Below are 16669 nucleotides of genomic sequence, written 5' to 3' on the forward strand. Positions count from 1 at the left end.
AACCTACAAAAAAGACACATGCACCACAAAGTTCATAGCAGCCCAATTTATAATAGCCAGAAGCTGGAAATAACCCAGATATCCTTCAGTATATGAATGGATACAAAAATTGTGGTATATTTACACTATGGAATACTACTCAGCTAGTAGAAAAAATGATTTATGGAATTTCTAGGAAAATGAATTTATCTACAGAATATCATCCTGAGTGAGGTAACCCAGTCACAAAAAACAGACATAATATGCAGTCACTGATAATTGGATACTAACCCCGAAAGCTCTGAAAACCCCAGAAACAACTCACAGACTATATGAAGTTCAAGAAAAAACAGAGGCCAAGAAAAGAAAGTGAAAAATCATTATGCTTAATCTTCACACACCAAGAAAACCTTGACTATTTCCAAGTTACAATTTGTTTTACGTGTAGTTTATGCTCATTGTAACTAGCAAGACCTTAATGCACACTATCAAACCTTTAAAAAAAATCAAGTACTGACAAAAATGTATTTGTATACTTTTATGCCAAAATACTTAAAATCTGTACATTTATCTTTGTGTTTTAAAATAAAGTTGTTTAATTTTAAAAAATAAATAAATTAAAAAAAAATATTAAAGGTGTGTGGTAATGGTGTGTCTGTATTCCAGCCAGAATTGCAGTGTTGCTCAGTTTTAAATCCCTGTATTATCTGGTTCTTGCTCTTACTGTTGTTGACCCTCTTGTCTACAAATTCCTCACATTTTATTACCTTTGATATGTACCACATTTTTTGTTATGTGTTGCTTTATGGTTTATTTAAGAAATTATTTATTTTCTACAAATTTCTGAAATTTCCAAAGTTTTTCTTGTGGTTTCAGTGTAGTGTATTTAAACACATAGAGCATAGATCCAAGTGGTTTATTATGTGTTAACTTGGCCTAATGCTGCATTCTACAGAAATTCCCACGTGCTGATAATATGAGTAAGCATTCTAAAACTTTAGTTAAAAAGTTCTGTAAACATCAAGCTTATTTAATTTACAGTATAATCCAAACAAACCCTCTCCAACTCCCATGGACTAAAACACCAACAACTGAGTACATATTGAGAGTCCTATTGATCCAGTTGCATGTGTAGCTGAAGATAGCAGTGTCTGGCATCAGTATGAGAAGAGGCTTTTGGTCCAGGGAGGGCATGTTTTCCCAGTGTAGAGGAATGACAAGGCAATGTGGTGGAGAGGGTGATTAGGAGGGATTGCATCTTTGTGAAGGCAAATGGAGGGAAGGAGGGGATGGGAATGAGGTCAGGGAAAGGGATAACATCTCAAATGTAAATACAGAATATCTAATAAAAAAGAGAAAAAAGAGTACATGCTATCATATTAAGTGTATATGCAATTACTATTATTATACCTTCTTGACAAATTGGTCCCTTGACCATTATAAAGTAATGTTCTTTAACTCTCCTTAGAGGTTTTACCTTGAAGCTGCCCATTCACTTTAACATTCCATTGCCTTGGAATGTCATTTTCTGGACTTGCCTTTTAATTCTGTGTGTTTTGATGGTGAACTGTGTTTTCCTAAGGTACTCTTATCTTATGTGGATGATATATTTATTTACCTTTTATTCATTCATCCAATTTATATTTTTTATTTGGAATATTCAATCCATTTTTGTTTATGGTTATGTTCTTTAATGTTATACATCTATTCTTGTCATTTTATTAATTTTCCTTAGCTGAAGAGTTTTGTTCTCTTCTTTGTGTCTTCATCTTTGAGTTTTGATGGTCTTTTATGTTTTAACATTTTTTATTAATTTGTTTATCTATTTATTCATTTATTGAATTAATTTTTTCATTAATAATTAAATAATTAATTAATTGTAGGGAATATTGAGCCCCAAACTTCTTGCATGTGATTTAAACATTGTTCAGAATGAGCTATAGCCCCTCTTTGTGTCTCTGTGTGTGTTTGTGTGTGTGTGTGTGTGTGTGAGAGAGAGAGAGAGAGAGAGAGAGAGAGAGAGAGAGAGAGAGAGAGAGAGAGAGGTTAGTGTAGGTGGATGGGGAGGGAGAGGGAACATCCAGAATCTTCTGGAAGTGTTTATAGCAGAAAGGAAAAGAAGCAAACTGGACATGGCCAGGACTATTTTTATCAAGATAAGCTGAGAATCACAGGGACGGTGGGGTCAGGAGTATATTTTACTTGGGAGGAGGGAAGCCTGTGAACTGCAGCAGACAAGAAGCTAACAAAGTGGAGAAGGAGTAGAGGGAGGTGAAGAGGGCCAGGAAAGAAACTTGAACTTTGAAATTAATAAAAAGTGTTAATAGGAACCAAAGGAGCCTGGGGCCCCTTTGATATGCAACCACAGGGAAGTGGCACTTCCTACAGGAAGAAACCCATTTTCCAGGTTCCTGGCAGATGCTGGCTGTAACAGTCCTTATACAGTATAGCTTCAGCTTAGTCAAGATTGTCATTTCTGGACTTACACATTGCCTTTTGGAAATTGAGGGATTGGAGTTTCCTTTGGATTTGACAGTGTTTTTTTTTTTTTTTTTTTTTTTTTTTTTTTTTTTTTTTTTTGACTTACTGAGTTCTCATTTCTAATATTTCTATTTCATCTTTATTAAACAATCGCTTTCTTATTTCTATTCTACATTATCTTTCTAGTTCCATTCAAATGTTTATATATATTGTCTCAAATCTCATTGAGCCTTTAAAGACATCATTCTTTTGGATTACTGTGCATTTCACTCATTTCTATTGTTGACACATAAACCATAGTTCTCACCTTACAAAAATAAAAGAGAATTTATTTTGCATCAATTTTGAATACCCATGACCTGGAAACACCAATTTAGGTTACCCCACATTCCATGTTCCAAGATGGAAGCAGTTCCATAAAATTTTTATAGTTTTACAAAAGAAAAGAATCATAAATTAATCCAAGTTTAAAATACATTTGGGGGGATACACCAGAGAGGCAGGTACAGCAAGATGGAGGAAGCTTTTTTATAGGCCTAACATGATATTTCATGATATTATTAGCTCTGGGATTGGTAGAAGCTAGTGCTCTACTAAGTTAATAGCTTCTAATAAGTTTTTATTTATTTTCACAAGATGTTAGTTCTAAGTTAATAGCTTCTAAGAGTTTTTATTTATTTTCACAAGATGTTAGTTCAAGTTAATAGCTTCTAAGACATTTTTATTTATTATCACGAGGTGTTAGGTCAGAATCAGAGTTGGACAGGAATGGCTGTTCCAGAAGCTAAACCTAGCTCAAGATTTATAATTAGACTCTAAAGCAGCAAAATTTCAACCTATCCACAGTACAGAAATCCTAATTGGTCCATCTGTCTCTGCAGACACAGACTTCTTCCAAAAGTGTTTTTTGTTTCCTTGGTTTGTTTTTCCACAGCCTGACAGATTCTTTTCAAGAATTTTCATTCACACAATTTTCAGACACTGTTTGTAGACTTACATTTTCCAGGATACAGTCTTTTTTCATATTTCTTTTGTCCTTATGTTGAGATAGACACTTCTGTTGTATTGGCTACTTTTGCCACTTTTAATGTGATCGCCTTTTTACTGAAAGTGGTTTTATTTTTACTGGTGTACCTTCTAGCCCTTCTACTTCTGTGACTGTAGTTAGTAAATCTGGGCCCAAGGTGTCAAAGTCCAGGACACATTGACTCTGCAGGTTACACAAGAGTTGAGACACCTCAGCCCTTGTGGCAATTGTGTTGTACACAGCATATTATGTGGAATATCTACTATGTGATTACTCCTACAAACATAAAGAATGGGGACCTCAGAGTTGTGTGACTTTGTCAAGCACCATTAATATGACTTACTTGTCAGAATCTCTGGCACTGGTCACACTAGTAGTGGTGAATGGCCTGAATCTCTTATTTGCTGAGTAGATGTTTTATGTTAGGAGACAGTGACAGACACCAAGGCACCACTATCACCTCTATATTACTTTCATTTATTCTTTATCAAAGATTTGTTTGTTTATCATATATATTTGAGTGTTCTGCCTTCATGCACACCATAGGGAGAATCAAATCTCATTACAGATGGTTGTGAGCCACCATGTGGTTACTGGGAATTGAACTCGGGACGTCTGGAAGAGCAGCCAGTGCTCTTAACCGCTGAGCCAACTCTTTAGCCCCCACTTACACTCATTATTAGTAATATCTGATCAATCTGACGGCAGGAATTGTGAGCAGTGGGGACTGTATAAATGTGGTTATACCAGAAACTGGAGTATGATGCCTCTCTGCTCTTGCTGAAGTTATCTCCCTGGTACTAGTGGGTCTCCCTAGCTTGGTACACCTAGACAATATTTGGCTTTATTCTCCCTATAACTGTTTCAGTCAAAATGCCTCAAGGGAGCAAACAACCTTCAGTTATGGCTAGAATTAGGCAAAAAAAAAAAGTACCTATATTTTTGACTGTCCACACCCAAGGGTGAGATAACAGTAGAGACTATTCTCATTAACTCTTTCATGTGAATTACTCCCAGTTGTGAGTAAGAACAGAAAACAATTTCATCCAGTAGTTTCTTCCCAGCTTTCCCTAGGCTGCACACTGCAGAGATAAGGTTACAGCAAAGGCTAAAGACCACTGTAGCAAATGGCTGTGAGCAGAGCAGCCACTAGAAGTAGGTTTTTTCCCCAGTCTGTGAATTCTTAACTATACTGAGAAAGGAATGGCCAGGACTACAAGAGTGGTTGCCTTAAGTCCTGGTGTCAGCAGGAACTCACACTGCTAACTCAAACATTGATTTCAGGGAGGGGAGGCTCTCTAGTTCTTGAGGTACACAACTTGCTTTTACTCTGTGTTAATATACTTGTCTCCTTCAGTGCAGGGCATTCAGCAAGTGTCTATTGAGCCAGATTTGATGTGAGGCAGTTACCCAAGGGGAGCATAACAGAGTAACTGTGGTAGTCTGTAAGTGGAAATATGAAGGGGATTCTGACCCCTAAAACAATTCAAAATCAGACACTAGCTCCCTCATCAAACTGGCTCCCTGTTTCTTGTTCCCTGTGAGTTACCTGGGAGATGAGTGATTATCTTTGCTAAAACGCAGCTTCTGTGTTGATTTAAGATTACATATGTAAGTAGACCACACAGCTATAGGCCTTCTAAACTTTCCAGTAGCTAGTGTTGCCAGCATCAATTGTTGAGAGTTTGTTGGACTTTTCCATCTTTACGCCTGCAAAGGAAAGACTTCTTCCTGGGCCGTGCAACCTGGATGAAATGTACTGTCATCCCACATTTCTGAATCCTGAATCTTTCATTCCACATTCATCTTTCTGATTTCCGGTGTTGTAGCACAGTTACTTACTTAAAAACTTAGCTACCTATCTGTGGTTTTGTCAGAGAGCCCACATGTGTTGGATGCCCCTCTTGTACATTTTGGAATAGCTCTAAGAGTGAAAGTTTTGAAAATTAGAGAATCACTTGTGCTAAATTCTAAATTATCCCATGAAGTTATGAAATAGCTTCACTTACAGTTATAATGTCTACAGTAGAACCAAAAAAAAAAAGAGCCATCTAAATTTTTGGACAGTGATGGGCTCTGAATTTGCATCATCAATTTGGACTTTTGCATGAGATTTTTCCCTTTTTAAAGGAATTAAACCTATTTTACTCTATCTTTTAAAATAAGCAATAAACTGCCTCCTTTCAAACTTTTTTGTTTGTTTTATGTTGTTGTTGTTGACTGTGTTTACTGATTGGTTAGGCTTTATTTCATTTACTTACTATTGAAAGAAACCATTTTTTATTACTGAAGTAAGACTTTCTACCCCTTGCTTTAGAGGAAAGCACTCTTATCTTCCAAATCCTCTACAAACTTGCTTCTTATTTCACACTGAGACATTATCACCATCTTCACGAGTTATTTGCTTGGGGCTGGAGAGGTGGCTCAGCAGTTAAGAACACTGACCGAGTTCAACTCCCAGCAACCACATGGTAGTAGGCACTTTCAGGGTCTTGTGTTGTAGCAAGACAAATAGGAATTTTTTTCCTTATTAGTTTTGTAATAGATTTATTTTAAATACATGTCTAACAGAACTGCTGTCAGTTGGCCAAAATGTGTCCTCTGGAGTCTCACAGTGAGGAAGAGGGCTCTGATATTTTATTCATACACATCCTTCTTATCTGCAGTGTAATCTACAAATTCTTGTGGATACATTAACTTCTCTGCATCTATATCAGGAATTTCAAACCCAAATTCTTCTTCCACGGCCATAATAATTTCCACTTGGTCCAAACTGTCTAGTTCCATGTCCTCCATAAAAAGAGAATTTACTGAGAGCGCTTCTGGGTCAATCTTATCGTAGAGTTTCAAGACATACAGAACTTGATTCCCTGTAACGTCAGTGGAGGTGCATCACTGTGCTGGCACAAGCGCAAGCGCGCCAAGGCAGGTTGCAGAGTTCCGGGTCTCCTCCAGATTCCCTCAGAGCAGAGAGTGGTGTTGGATGGTCAGGTTAAGGCCAATGTGGGAAGCCAGGACAGCAGCATAAAAGCCACGGGCAGGCGGCAGACACAGGCGCAAAGGACACCAGACGCCATGGCTACGCCAACTCAGGATGCACTGCCCAAACAGGAAATTTTAATTAAGTGAATTATTAAGAGAACGTATGCATTTTGACTGCATAGTCCACGGCTTTTCTAAATTGGTTACTCAACAACTTTGGTCCAGTTTTCCGTGGCTTGTTTCTTTGATCCTGTGTGTCTTTGTTTGCACCCAAATCTCATTTTTCCTAGTTAGTGATACCTTTTGTAATTAGAAAGTTTTATATTTTATTTTAATTGTATTCACCACACTTCTTTTGAGTAAGGACCTCGCTCTTGCTGAACTGGAACTCACTCTGTGGACCAAGCTGGCCTCAAACTCACAGAGTTCTTCCTGCCTCTGCCTCCTGAGTGCTGAGATTCAAGATGTATGCCGCCTCCGCTGGCATTTGCCTTCTTTTTCATTTGTACATTGTGAGCCTTTAGTACTTACCTACTTTCAAAGCTCAAAATTAGGCATTCTGCATGCTGCTTTTTTATCTGGGTATTAATAGGTTCCATTTTAAATTAAGTTTCCGTCCTCTGCTCTAATTCCCAATTGCTTATAGAACACTCTCTGCAACTGCCAAAAGAATCTTGATAAAATGTACCACAAATTATGATATTGTAGTGCTTTGCCTTCCTGGATCTCTTCCCCTTTCACTCGGGTAAAAATGAAATTCCATTGCAGAGATTGTAAAGCGCAGGGCTCTGGACTTGCTGACTCCCCAACCACTGTGACTTCTTTAGAGTAGCCTCCCACAGCTCTCTATCTACCTCCCTCAGCTCCATCTTCACACCATCCTGCCTGGTTCTGCTCAAACACACCAGGTCTTCTCTGGCCCAGGAGCAACAGTTATCACTCTATCTGGAATGTGCATTTCCCCTGATTGGTGCGACAGGGCACTTCTCACACTATCTTAAATGCAATAAACCAAGCATTCCAGGTGGCCTTCCCTGGCTCTTATCTGTCTCTAAGCTATTCCTCTCTTCAATTTCATTTCCCTGGCCCTTGCTTTATTGTGTTGCTCCTTAACACACGGCCAAAGCTTTATTATGTACTTTTCTTAGCTACTGCCTAGCTTCCACAGTAAAATGCAAGCCCTAGAGGTTAGGGATCTTTTTTTTTATTTATTTACTTTAACTATTCATTGACGCATCAGTGCCTGTCTAGACAAGTGCCAGAGCCCACCCAAAGTAAATATTTGTGGGAAGAAGATAAAACAAATGAACTGAGACAGAAGGTTTCCATAGGTTTAGCCTCAAATTTACAAATGCAGATCTCTCTAAGGAATGACTGTGTGTTTTGTCAAATCGAAAAGGACAACTGGAGGAATGGACAACTGGAACATTCCGGAGGCTAAAGTGGGCTGAACCCTTCCTGTCACTCAGCTACTTGTATCTTTGTTGTAATGTGAGTCCTAATGGTTGTGTTTGTTTGTTTCATGTGCTTTCCAGGGCAGTCCAGAAGTGAGTATAGATTATGTGAACTCTTAGGAAGACTACAATTCTCTCTTTTTTAAAATAGGAAATAATTAAACTGAAAGACCAGACAAAATATAAAAGCCAGATAAAAGTGGCTGGTTTGGGCTAGACAAAGTAATATCACGTAGGAAAAAAAAAACTGGACTCTGTTCTGGTGAGGTGAGGTGCCCTTGAGTAATTCTTCAGGGGATCAGCCTCTGCTTTGGGTTTGCTAGGATGTCCTTTGAGTCTTCAGAGAGCCCTTGCTTACTCTAGCATGTGTGTCTCTACAGCACAGACAGAACACACAACATTCTTTCTTTGAGGTGGAAGTTTAGTTAAGGATGGGAGTTCAGAAACCAGAGAATGCACTTTGAAAAAGTTCTGGAAGGCAGGATAAAGAGGACACAGAGAAGAACTGGGTAGAGACCTCTGGCTGGACACCATGGCTTTGGGGGATTATAGTGAGGCTGCTGTTTCTTCTGCTCACTAGTTACAACCCATCTATCTGCATGACAATATCCACCTGAAGGAATTAGTTACACAAAAATCACAATACCCAGCCCTATTGCCCATAGCATCCAGATTGGTCTGCAAATGAACAGCTGCATGGACGTCCATCACTGTTCCAAAGGAATTTCACGGGGCATTGTTTGGCCATGATGCACCAAAAAGGGTGTCAGGTGCCAGGGGCTTTGTGGGAGAGGCCTCTCCAGAACCACAGCTACTCAGGGCACCGAGCCTCTCTTCGCGGGCTCCCTAAGTGAAGCCACATATAATTACAGGCAGCTGTGACAGAAGAACGGAAAGCCTGGTCCTCTCTAATCTTGTGGAGAGGGTTAGGCTCTGTTATCAGATGCCTTGCCTGAGGGTGGTGAGGGATCAACAGTGATTGGACTCTTCTATCAGCTTGGCAGGATTTCATTTTCTTCCAGATAAAATAGCTTCTAAACTCATGATAGCATCTCTTAAATGCTGTGAGCCTCACTAGCTCATTCTTCAGAAGTATCGTTTACCCAAACTATAGGAAATGAATCATGACATCGAGGGCCAGGGTTTACTGTATGGTACCCTCTGGAAATACAAGGAGACAGCCCACAAGGCCAGAGCCTCTGAACCACTGTTACTGTGTCTGGGTTTGAAAACTGAGGTTCTGCTTGGCAGGTATGATGCAGACTCTCAAAATGAAGACGTGGCTCTTAATTCATTAGTCTGAGTTTTCTAATTCAAAATGCCTATGCCAGAAGACGTCTTTAACATCTGCCTTCTTTAACAACTGATGACTATTTTGTGAAACCAGCCAAGGTGGTCAATATGGATGTAGTCAGGTATACAGCTTTTTTCTTTTTCTTCTGAGGGTTTCGAGAGCACCCTGGGCCCTGCTAACAAGCCTTTCTCAAAACACTTCTTTGGGTATCCCTTCTTCCTGGAGTTCATCCTTCCTGTGAGCCCTCTACCTACCTTTCCCTTTATGAATCATTCTTAAACTTACTGTGGAGCCCTTCTAAACTTCTTGGTGTTCCTCTCTTCTCAGTGTCCTTTACCTCCCTAAAAGACCCAAGATCTCACTTTCTTTAGTTGCCACCACCAGTTGTATATTTCTTCTTCAAACACCATGCCTCCCTCGGGGAACCTTCCTTTCTTCTTCAGCACCTTTTGCAAGCAGCCACCCCTTCTAAACACCCTATCCCATCTCTATTTCCTCTCCCTCCCCCAGACCATACCAGATGATTCCCATTCAATTTTTTTTAGATAACCGTTTATAATAATAATGGTACTTTATTCACAGGTTAAGTTGACAGTTGTTCCTTCATATCCCATCCACCAAACATACTCATCTCTTACACAAGACAATGTTTTTACATTTAATAGGTCATGTCCACAGACTGGTAGTTTCCAGAACAAAGACAACAGTGATGCTGGCAAAGATTCTGGGTTATCAGAAACTCTCCAGCTTTTGATACACTGAAAAAAATTATTTTTTTGCACATCTACAAAGTACACATTTGCTTCCCCACACTACGAAAATTTGACCCTAAGAGTTCTTTTTCACCAAGTCATAGACATAGATATGGAAATCATCGTCAAACTTGATGAAGTACACAGAGGGCTTGGCTTTAACTTGGTGAATGACCTTGCCTGTCCTCTTGGAGCCATCTTCTTTGGTATACTCCACATGTTTACCTATCAGGCCATCTACAACTCCTTCTGGCTCCCTGTCTGCTGGAGGAGATGCACTGGACTCTGGCATGATACGGAGGTCGCCCTCTTTATAATCATCCAGAAGCTGATACATGTACAACACGGGATCTTTCTCATAAGTAATGTAAAACCAGGCGTTCATGATAGGCGCTTGGGCCAGGACCATCCCCCTCCATTCATCCTTAGAGCCATGCTCACCCTCAAATACGTGTTCCACTGCTTTCCCAATTATAGTATTAGCAAGGCGCGCATCGCTGACCCGAGAAAAAGACACCTTATCGGGAAGGATTTTAAGCTTTAAAATCCTTTCATCTCTGTGAAGTTCCAGTCCATAGACACAGTCAATTCCATCATATTTCACCAGGTACAGGGAGGGGTTGATAGGCACCTGATCCAGCACAGTTCCTTTCCACTGTGTGATCGGCTCATCTCCTTCCTTCCACCCGTGAGAAATTCTGCAGCCCACGATGTTCCTCCGGGGCCGGGATGACGATCTGCTCCTCTGCCTCTTCTGAGAAGCTTTTTTCTTCTTGATGGTTGTAGAGCCAACGTGGTGACCTAAGGTTTCTCCCATTTGTTCTTTTGCAGCAGTTTTTTTGTGAGGGGTCTTCATACCTGTAAGAGGAGTAGAGAATCTAGGGAGAAACATTCTAGGCACATATTAAGGTTATTTTTCTGTGTACGAGGAAGTCCCTGCGCACGATATACATGCGTCCAGTAGCAGTATTCGATATCAAGACGTGTTTAAATGTCTGCCTGCATTACCCTCTTTTCAGGCTTGTTTGGTTACACAACAGAGTTAGAGAAGAGATCGCTGTGGAAGTTGTGGCGCTTGAGAGCCAAGCAAAAAGCAGCTGGTTCTCTGTTGTCATCCTAGCTGCCCCGCTCCACCATCCCTACGTGTAACCCCAGTACCATATCTCTATATACGTCCATGCAATTCTTATGTCTCTAACCCACTGCTCTCCTTTTCATCCCGCCCTTACTGCCCCTACCCATGCTTGTTCTGTGCTCACTTCTTCATATGTCTTCCAAATCATCCCCATTTCCCTTTGAGCTCAGCACCACAAATCTGTCTCTCGCTCCGCTCCGGCCACCTTTGTATAAGATTCCCGTGTTTCTTGCTCCGTGCCCCGCCCCCCCAAATCTCGGTTCCGAGTTTCCCTCCGCTCAAATCTTAGCACTCCCTCCGATTTTCCTGACAAGCAGGAACCGATTCCTATTTTCCCGGCACCCAGTCCGGTGCTCACCTGCTCACTGTCTGGGGTTTGCAGCACTCACGTGCCCAAATAGGACAGAAGACTGTTGCCTCCGCTGCGAGCCTGGAGCGAAGGATGATCAGCCGGCGAGCAGCCAAATGAGCGCCTGTGAGAGCAGAGCCAGGAGGAGTCTAAGGCCAAGTGCCGGTCTAGGAAAGCCGCGGGGCAAAAGAAGGGAGCGTCCAGGAAGTCCCCGCTCTGGGCTTTCTCTCACCTTATTCCCGAGTGTCAGAAGCGGCAGTACCTGGGCCACTTAAGAGCTTTCAGCAGTCGCTGCTGCCACTGCAGTCTCCTCCCTCTTTTCCTAGCGTAGCTTCCTGCCCCGCGAGAGGCCGCCCCTTCCTGCCAAACACCGTTCAACCGCCTCCTCTCCCACTCCACACCGTGGTTCTAAGCTGGGGAATGTGCTCTTGTCCTCATCCCTTCTGCCAAATCAGGAGCCAGGAATTCTCCACACACACCCCAACCCTTCCCCCACACATCCCCTCTTGCGCATAGCTCCGAGGGATTCTCTCCTTTAGTTCAGGTTCCCCACCCCCACCTGCAACTCTACACTTTAATGCCCCCAACAGCATCTGCTTTCCATCCGTCTGGAATTTGCTTTTCCCTTACCCCGTGCCCTCGTGGAGTTTTCTTTATGCAAAAACTGCCTTTGCTGGTTGTTTTAGGCTAGTGGAGCTAGGATGAGAAAGAAGAAAAATAAGACCGATGCTCACTCCTCTCTTCTGTTTAGATCCGATTTATAAGTAAGTTTTCTTGATTGCTCGTCTTCTTGTTACAAATCTCCCAGCTGCAGAATTTTATGCACCGTGTGTAAGATTCTCAAATGTACATTAGTTCAGCTCCCCCCCCCCACTTCTCCAATCCATTTGCCTCATCACAAAATAGTAGTCCTTGTATTTCCTTCTCCTTTTTTCTGTGCTCCTAAAAGAGCTTGCATTATTTATGCAAACGTGGTTGTTAAAAAATGATCTATAAAACAAGTTTTGATATTTGTGAATGCAGAGCTTATATGGCAATGTGGGAAGTAGACAATGCCCTCACTTCAGAACTAACATTCATTTTTAGTTACTCTTTTAAAAACAGGAACAAAGACCACCAGTAAGGTGTAATTTCTAATCCTGCAGCACGGACCTTAGTCTTACAGCCTTCTGGGATATACATGTGGATATTATGTTTTATAACAAAGAGTTTCAATCATACTTTATGAAGCAAAGTTCTTCACACTGAATGAAAAAATAATAATAGTAGTTCTCTTCAGTAGCCAAAACAGAACATCTCCAGGAGGAAGTTCTTGTTATTTTGACTGAAACACATATATTGCCCAGTTGATAAGAATACTTACTGGGTTCCTGCAAAAGCAAAGACCCTTGCTGCCAAGTCTAGCAAACTGATATGGATTTTGGAGTCCCAAATGATGGTGAAAGAAGAAAACTGATTCCCTGACCTCACACACATGCCCCAAATGACTAAATGAATGAACAAACTAAATAAATAAATAAATAGAACTTGAACGCTCTGCAGTTTTTGATTTTTATTTTTACTGGATTCTTTATGTATTTATTTTTCAAATGTGATCCCCTTACTCCCCTCTCCCATCCTGCTCCCCCTGCCCCTTACTTCACTGAAGATGCTCCCACTCCCAAACACCCACTCCCACCTCAGTGCCTTGTCGTTCCCCTACACTAGGAAAACTAGCCTTCGCTGGACCAATGACCTTTCCTCCCATTGATGCCAGACAATGCCATCCTCTTCTGCATATACAACTGGAGCCATGGGTCTCTCCATGTGTACTCATTGGTTGGTGTTTTAGTCCCTGGGAGCTATGGAAAATTTGATAGTTGATATTGTTGTTCTTCCCATGGGGTTGCAAACCCTTTAAGCTCCTTCAGTCCTTTCTCTGGCTCATTGGAGTCCCCATGCTCAGTCCCATAATTAGGTGCAATCGTACTCATCTATATGAGTATGGTTCTGGCACAGCCTCTGAAAAGACTGTGGTCCGTAAATTGTTTCTTGGGTATTGAACAGCTTTTGGGCTAGTATCTGCTTATCAGTGAGTGCATACCATGTGTGTTCTTTTGTGACTGGGTTACTTCACTCTGGATGATATTCTCTAGTTCCATCCATTTGCCTAGGAATTTCATGAAGTCATTGTTTCTAATAGCTCAGTAGTACTCCATTGTGTAAATGTACCACACTTTCTGTATCCATTCCTCTGTTGAAGGACATCTGGGTTCTTTCCAGCTTCTGACTATTATAAATAAGGCTGCTATGCACATGGTGGAGCATGTGTCCTTGTTATATATTAGAGCATCTTTGGGGTATATGCCCAGGAGTGGAATACTTGGGTCTTCAGGTATGTACAAATTTCTGAGGAACACCTAGACTGATTTCTAGAGTGGTTGTATCAGCTTACAACCTCACCAACAGTGGAGGAGTGTTCCTCTTTCTCCACATCCTCAACAGCATCTGCTGTCATCTGAGATTTTGATCTTAGCCATTCTGACTGGTGTGAGGTAGAATCTCAGGGTTGTTTTGATTTGCATTGCCCCTACGACTAATAAGGATGTTGAGCACTTCCTTAGGTGCTTGTCAGCCATTTGATATTCCTCAGTTGAGAATTCTTTGTTTAGCTCTGTACCCCATTTTTAATAGAGTTATTTGATTCTCTGGAGTCTAACTTCTTGAGTTTTGTATATATTGAATATTAGCTCTCTATCAAATGTAGGATTGATAAAGATTCTTTCCCAATCTGTTGGCTGCCATTTTGTCTTCTTGACAGTATCCTTAGCCTTACGGAAGCTTTGCAATTTTATGAGGTCCCATTTGTCAATTCTTGATCTTAGAGCATGAGTCATTGGTATTCTTTTCAGAAAATATCCCCCTGTGCCCATGTGTTCTAAACTCTTCTGCACTTTCCCTTCTAATAGTTTCAGTGTACCTGGTTTTATATGGATGTCTTTGATCTACTTGCACTTGAGATTTGTACAAAAAGATAAGAATAGATTGATTTCCTTTCTTCTACATACTGACAGCCAGTTGAACCAGCATTGATTGTTGAAGATGCTGTCCTTCCACTGAATGTTTTTAGCTCCTTTGTCAATGATCAAGTGACTATAGATGTGTGGGTTCATTTCCAGGTCTTCAGTTCTGTTCTATTGATCTGTTTGCCTATCTCTATACCAATAACATGTGGTTTTTAATTCAGCTTAAGATCAGGGATGGTGATTCCCCCAGAAGTTCTTTTATTGTTGAGAACAGTTTCCTCTATCTTGGGATTTTTGTTATTCAAAACGAATTTGAAAATTGCTCCTTCTAACTCTGTGAAAAATTGAGTTGGAATTTTGATGGGGATTTTATTGAACCTGTAGATTGCTTTTGACAAGATGGTCATTTTTACTATATTAACCATGCCAATCCATGATCATGGGAGAAGATCTTTCCATCTCTGAGATCTTCTTCAATTTCTTTCTTCAGAGACTGGAAGTTCTTGTCATACATATCTTTCACTTGCTTAGTTAGGGTCATACCAAGGTATTTTATATTATTTGTGACTATCGTGAAGGGTGTCATTTCCCTGATTTCTTTCTCCACATGTTTGTCCTTTGAGTAGAGGAAGGCTACTAATTTGTTTGAGTTAATTTTATATCCAGCCACTTTGCTGAAGTTGTTTATCAGCTGTAGAATTTCTCTGGTGGAACTTTTGGGGTCACTTAAGAATGCTATCATATCATCTGCAAATAGTAATATTGTGACTTCTTTTTTTCCATTTTCTATCCCATTGACCTTTTTTATTGTCTAATTGCTCTGGTTAGGACTTTGAGAATACTATATTGAATAGGTAGGGGGAGAGTGGGCAGCCTTGTTCAGTTCTTGATTTTAGTGTGATTGCTTAAGTTTCTCTCTATTTAATTTGATGTTTGCTACTGGTTTGCTGTATATTGCTTTTACTGTGTTTAGGTGTGAGCCTTGAATTCCTGATCTTTCCAAGACTTTTGTAATGAATGTGTGTTGAATTTTTTCAAATGCTTTTTCAGCATCTAATGAGATGATCATGTGTTTTTTTATTTGAGTTTTTTTAATATTGATGGATTTCTGTATTTTGAACCATCCCTATATCAATGGGATGAAGCTTACATGATCATGGTGAATGGCAGCTTTGATGTGTTCTTGAACTCGGTTTGCAAAAATTTTTATTGAGTATTTTTGCATCAATGTTCATGAGGGAAATCGGTGTGAAGTTTTTTTTTTTTGTATAGTCTTTGTGTTGTTTAGGTATGAGCATAATTATTGCTTCAAAGAATGAATTGGGTAGTGTCCTTTCTGTATCTATTTTGTGGAACAGTTTGAAGGGTATTGGCATTATGTCTATATGGAAGGTCTAAAATAATTCTGCACTAAACCCATCTGGTCCCAGGCTGTGTTTGGTTGACAGAGTTTTGATGAGTGCTTCTATTTCATTAGGGGTTATAAGACTGCTAGGAAGGTTTATCATATCCTGATTTAACTTTGGTACCTGGTATCTGTCTAGAAAATAGTCCATTTCATCCAGATTTTCTAGTTTTGTTGAATATAGGTTTTTGTAATAGGATCAGATAATTTTTTTAATTTCTTCTTTTCTGATGTTATATCTCACATTTTATTTATGATTTTGTTAATTTAAATACTGTCTCTGTGCCCTCTAGTTAGTCTGGCTAAAGGTTTATCTATCTTGTTGATTTTCTCAAAGAACCAGATCCTGGTTTTGTCGATTCTTTGTATAGTACTGTTTTCTTTTCTGTTTGTTTTTTGCTTTTTGTTTGTTTTTTGCTACTTGGTAGATTTCAGCTCTGAGTATGCATGATTATTTCGAGCTGTCTACTCCTTTTGGGTGTATCTGCTTCTTTTTGCTCTAGAGCTTTCAGGTGTGCTGTCAAGCTGTTGGCTTATGTTCTCTCCAGTTTCTTTTTGGAGGTACTCAGAGCGATGAATTTTCCTCCCAGCACTGCTTTCATTGTATCCCATAAGTTTGGTATGCTGTGCCTTCATTTTCATTTAATTCTGCAAAGTCTTTAATTTCTTTATTTCTTCTTTGACCAAGCTATTGTTGGGTAGAGGGCTAGTCACCTTCCACGTTTATGTGGGCCTTTTTGTTGTTTTCTGTTGTTATTGAAAACCCGCCTTAGTCCATGGTAATCTGATAGGATGCATTGGATTTG

General features: G+C 40.2%; 1 protein-coding gene and 1 pseudogene across 2 annotated transcripts; both read right to left on the minus strand.

Annotated features, from left to right (window-relative positions):
* Positions 1 to 6124: 6124 nt before the first annotated feature.
* On the minus strand, positions 6125 to 6564 carry LOC308414730 (acyl carrier protein, mitochondrial-like; annotated as a pseudogene). The gene has a single exon. The product of its transcript is annotated as an acyl carrier protein, mitochondrial-like (transcript).
* A 3481-nt stretch (positions 6565 to 10045) lies between these two features.
* LOC308415663 (spindlin-2C) lies at positions 10046 to 11541 on the minus strand (the record flags this gene model as incomplete). Its single annotated transcript, XM_080910719.1, has 2 exons — positions 11463 to 11541; positions 10046 to 10827 (listed from the first exon to the last, which is right to left on the minus strand). Exon 2 carries the CDS (start codon positions 10823 to 10825, stop codon positions 10046 to 10048), a length of 780 nt encoding a protein of 259 aa, XP_080766845.1. The 5' UTR covers positions 10826 to 10827; positions 11463 to 11541.
* Between the last annotated feature and the right edge of the window lie 5128 nt (positions 11542 to 16669).

Source organism: Micromys minutus, assembly GCF_963924665.1.
Source record: "Micromys minutus genome assembly, chromosome: X".
NCBI lineage: Eukaryota > Metazoa > Chordata > Mammalia > Rodentia > Muridae > Micromys > Micromys minutus.